The following is a 5,567-nucleotide window of genomic DNA, read 5'->3' as shown; positions in this document are numbered from 1 at the left end:
GTATATATAGCATAAAAATATTTCAATCACTTTCATGTATACAACGTTTTAATGATTTTTAATATAAATTCATGTCATGAGTATTTGGCAAATAGATATTGTTTAAATTGAACCTGATCAAAGCATGAACATTACAAAATATGTACATACATGAAGCCGCGCTCGCTCATGTCTTATAATATATATTCAAAAATATCTTTCATTCACATATGATTTATTACATAGCCTTGTCACTGTTGGGCAAATCAGATGTACTTGAATTATAGGATTATTTTGTTTTACTTAATTTTGTAACCTGTATGTTTGCCCAAAATATTGGAATATTTGAAACGAATCGGGTTCGGCATACACTTTTGACCTTGAAATGAAAGTAGTCTCGAAAAGCATGTTTCATCTCTATCGGTGGCCAGCACAAAAATGGATCAGAAATAAAGAGCTATTTCAATTCACTGTTAATTATGCTGTTGTTTTAGTGAAAGGTACTAAAACACATACAGGGTCGACAATATCAGCAAGTAATAATCGTGTTGGACAAAAGACAACAGTTAAACAAAAGGTAATTATAATATCACATTAACTTAGTACGCTTATAGCGTAGGACATTTCAATATTTCTCGTATAAATATGTACAGGTCTACATTGTTGCAATGGGCATGGTTATTATGGAATGAGTTTATGATTGCATAATGTAATCGAAAATAATATTCTATCTTGTGCTTAATATAAATGATCACTATTGTAATGATTAGGAATAATAATAATTCGTCGAGGCTGGATATTATTTGGACTGACGCCTCTTCCGAAGAAATGTCAGTCCAAATATTCAGCCTCGACGAATCTCGCTGAGATTATCGCTATTACTACCCTTTCTCCCTTTGGAAAAAAATGAAGACTATTTCTTATTGTAATGGATGACTGATCCATACGAAAGGGCGGGGGTGGGTGGGGGGTGTGAGACGATAAAATGCTTTATGTCTGATTACAGATTTTGGTGGGGAACTGATCGTAAAATTTTTAGTCCTTTTGTTTAAAGTAAATTAATGTCATATTTGAGAATTTTTCAATTCTGTATTAAAGGGTTATTGACTGCATTTTGGTAAATGCTTTATTCCTACCCCCTACTCCAACAAGTTAGAGCCTCGGTTAACGTCCCTTAGAAGCGGCACCAAGTCAAAAGTATCTCGCCGTGAACCTCCAGCATGCTGGAGTACCCTGCCCCCTATATTTGCACAAATGTAGACTTTGCAAGATCCATCTGCTTCCCCAAGATTCTTTCACATTTGCAGAGTAGAGATGCTATTTGTTGTCTGACTTAACCATGCTTACATTTTATTTTTCAGGCAAATCAGCTGGTGCTTACAAGAACTTATTTTTCAAATTCATTTAGAGAGTCCAAAAAACCAGAACCTGATCGATTTAGTAAAGATTATAGTGATGGTGTGGGAAAGGAATATCACTTGGTCTATGCCCTACACAACTTCGACACAGGATATCGATTTTTTTTAGGCCTCTGTGTATCTGTACCATTGATCTTTCTGCAACGTATTTGCAGTTATATTTACCAATATTATAATGAATTAGAATACACATCCAACAGCCTCCAGGGGATGTTAAGTAACTGTATTGAAATAATCAACAGTTTACCTCCATCATATCTATGGATATTCACAATAGCTTATATCACCTTGATTGGAACTATAGGACACCATGTTTTTGTGAAGAACAGCATTGGCAGGCTCTACTACAATTCAAAACAGGACCGTTATACAGCTATTGTATTCAAGTATGGATTTAAAAGGAAGATCGAATTTAGTAGAAAGGACATAGTGAGAAAACCAGTCTTTTTTGAAAAGGTCATTCAGAAAACTGGAATTACTGTAGGGGAGAAGAAAAGATACTTTGTTTATGAAAAATATTTTAAAAACACTGTTGATAATAACCGGTTTTTCTCGGAGGTAGCCTCCTCTGACTATCTTGATGAAATAAACAGGTCACATAGATCAAAACCCAAATGATTGCACATTTAATATAATGAAAATAAAATATGAAATCAATATAAACTTTGTTATTGTTTAAGGTCATATGGTTATACTTTTAGTCTCATTATATACCTTTTGCTTTGCTCTGTTATTTTGAATGTTGCTACATACCATCTGAATAATCCAGGTTGTTGTGAACTTCTCACATTTTCAACTTCACCAGAAAAATTTAGCTAATTTGAACCAAACTTGCTACAAAAGTAAAGGGAGTTAAAAGTGTGTTAAAATAATTGATAGTTCCTCACTTCAAGGGGAGATAATGAAATGTATGTACATTGTATGTCATATTAAAAAGCATTTTTTAATGTTGGAAACTTTAAGATGTTAGCAGAGTGATGAACTATGTGAAACAGTGCACTGTAACTGACAATTTTACAAAATTTCTCTTCACATGTCTCTCGCTCAAAAGTTGTTTTCTGTACTCCGTTTCCTGTCTCTCTTTTATCGCTGACACGCCTCGCCAGACCACAGTAGAAGTTTTGAGTAAGGATATATAGGGAAATTCTTTCAAAATATTATTAGGATCAAAAGAATACTGAACATCATCATAAGTTTATATTTGAACCTTAGGACCAGAGCGGGATCACAACAAGGGTTGGAAGTTTACATTGACACTGTTTTTATATGCTTATCTTTTGACGGACCATGTTATGGTATGGGCTTTGCAGACTTTCTGTCATTCTAAGTTATTTTTAATGTTCAGGACATTTTTCACTCAGTGAGGGCTAGGACTATCAAAGCATTTGGGGGTTGGTTTATGACCTAAAATGGGTTGCTGTGGCTTCCTAGAATTTTATGTCTATACACTCACAAAACGTGTCTGGATCATACCTTGCACACTGAGAAGGTTAGGACCATCAAACTTGACCAGTTCATCCATCAGGGGGGGGGGGGGGGGGGTATACCAAGAAAGCCTCATATCTTAAAATATCGTCTTCTTTTGGACATCAAGGAAACAAAATGTTTACATGAGTATAATGAACATTGAATGCTTTACCAAAACTGAAATCCGTGACTCTGGGTTCAGGCCGTATGGTGGGGCTAAGTTGGTCAAGTATTGAAAATGCATTATATCATAGAAAATCTTTACTTCTGGACGTCAAAGGTTGTTTAGCCCTCTACCAAAATAGTGAAATTCATGACCCCAGGGTTAAGGTATCAAGAGGCTAGATTAGTCATATGCATTATGTATCTAAAATACATTAGAAAATCTTCCTTTTTACTTCTGGACATCATACAGGCAAACTGATTGTATGATTATGATAAGCAATGTGAAATTTACTACCCCCAGGTTCAGGTTGCAAATAAGTTGAAAATGCAATATGATTTAGAAAATCATGAAGCAGGCAAACTGTTTGCACGATTACCTTTAATGAATCCTCTTTGAAAACTAAGAATTCATTTGTCCCTTTTAGAATCACAATTTGATGTGACGTGATTGTCTTTGTCGAAAAAAAACCCCATGTTTTTCACCACCAGAATGAAAATGAAAATTCCAAACAATTTATTGTACATCTATAGGACACCATCAATCATCTTCCAAAAGGATTAGACTACTGTGTAGATTGTAAGAGGGGTAATTCTTGGAACCAGGGGGTGGGGTTTTTTTTTCGCGGGGGGGGGGGGGTAGCAAATAGTGTTGTTTTACAACCCCCATTTGGGCTTCAGAGTGAAAATGAAAGTTTTGAAACCTTATTGCACATCTACAGGATACATCTGAAGATGATTTCTAGAAACCAGGAATTACTTTGTCGGAAAAAACATAGTTTACCACCCCCCACCCCAATATCAAAATTCCAGAAACATTTTGCACATCTACAGAACAACATCAATCATCTTCCAAAAGATGATTTGGGTACTGCGTAAATTTTGAAAAGAGTCTGGGAATGAGGGGTTCTTTTCTTTTCTTTTTAGTCCCCTATACCGACGCGACGACGTCGAAGAGGACTTTAGGTTTGAGCTCCGTCAGTCCAGTTTTCCGCACTTTTTTTCTATGTTCTTGCAGATATTTATTTCATATTTGGTACATGGGTTTGCCAAAACAAGTTACTGATCAAGTTCGAGTTTCGTCTCGGTCCATTGATTTTTCACTAAGTTATGGTCCTTGAACTTAGAAAAATAGCATCAATTATTAGTTTTTCGTACTTTTTTTTAACAATGTACCAAATATAAAATGAATATCTGCAAGCACTGCAGATATTCATTTTATATTTGGTACATTGTTTTGCCATAACAAGTTACACATCAAGTTCGAGTTACGTCTTGGTCCGTTGATTTTTCATTAAGTTATGGCCCTTTTACATCCAAGTCTCTTATCTTTGTAGATAAGAGTACTACACTCATTAAAACTTCTAGCATAGTAATACAACAATATAGCTAAATTATTCATGATCACCTACATGTCACAATTTATTGACTTGGTTAAAGACCTAATTAAACCTAATTATAAATTTCTCTTTTTTCCCTGGTGTAGTCTCTACTCGAATGGTAGTTGATTTCCTATCCTGGTTCCCCAATTTTCCCTTTTCCATGACCTACATAATGAACTTTGAATAATGTTGTGGTACAGGAATTTTTGCAACCGGTAGAGGACTATGTATTGCCATGCAATACTCTCAGAATGCTTGTTTCTTTTTCCTTTTTTTAAAAATATTTTTTTTTAAAGAAAGTGTCGTTTTTTGACCCCCAATTAGGCTCTGGACAGGGAGAAAATGAAAATTCTGAAACCTTATATTGCACATTTACAGGACCAATCATCTTCCAAAAGATGATTTGGCAACTGCATAAAATTCTGGAAACCAGGTTTTTGTAGAACAACGTTTTTTGACCCCAGGGTAAAATTAAAAATTCCAAACCTTATTGCACATCTACAGGACACCATATATTATATTCCAAAAGATTAATTGGTTACTGCTTAAAATAAAAGAGAATAATGTGGATGAAGAAAATGTGACTGGTAGACGGACGGACCAGGGTAAACTAATCAATATAAATGAATGGTTTTTTTTAGAACGTTTATACTGAAAACACACGTACACTGGTAACACTGTAATTTCTAAAGAGTAAAAATGCACATACTCAGGTGACCGTATTTGGTCGATGTATCTTAAATATGCAATTCAATTCAATTTATTGATTTACCAAACATGTTGGCATACAATCACGTTAAACTATATGATATATATGATGAATACATACCCCACATGTACATGTGACATATTAAACTGTGTGTATGCAATTTAATATTGTATATATAACATTAGTAATATAATTATACCACTCTACTTCTCTTGCGCAATTCAAAACATTCAAGTCAAAATTCACATAACCTTCTAGTATGAACGGCATTGACGGGTTGCATATAGTGCTTTACAGTTGTTAGCCGAGTTGCAACTCGGCTATTGGTTTGGTGATGCGGGCGGGCGGTTGGGTGTCAACAATTGGTTTTCGGATGATAACTCGAAACGATTACAATCTAATCAAATGAAACTTTGATATATTGTTGGGTACCAGGTAAGGAAGACCCCT

At 34.9% G+C, this 5,567-nt stretch overlaps 1 protein-coding gene across 1 annotated transcript; it reads left to right on the top strand.

Moving 5' to 3' along the window:
- The first annotated feature begins 347 nt into the window (after window positions 1–347).
- LOC125651043 (uncharacterized) lies at window positions 348–2,054 on the top strand. The gene is made up of 2 exons (XM_048879645.2): window positions 348–556; window positions 1,341–2,054. The coding sequence occupies exons 1-2, from the start codon at window positions 365–367 to the stop codon at window positions 2,013–2,015; spliced, it is 867 nt and encodes a 288-aa protein (XP_048735602.2). The 5' UTR covers window positions 348–364; the 3' UTR covers window positions 2,016–2,054.
- The last annotated feature ends 3,513 nt before the right edge of the window (window positions 2,055–5,567 follow it).

The sequence above is a fragment of the Ostrea edulis genome, chromosome 1, assembly GCF_947568905.1.
Source record: "Ostrea edulis chromosome 1, xbOstEdul1.1, whole genome shotgun sequence".
NCBI lineage: Eukaryota > Metazoa > Mollusca > Bivalvia > Ostreida > Ostreidae > Ostrea > Ostrea edulis.
Note: the sequence above shows the minus strand (reverse complement) of the source record. Positions and strands in the feature narration are given on the sequence as shown.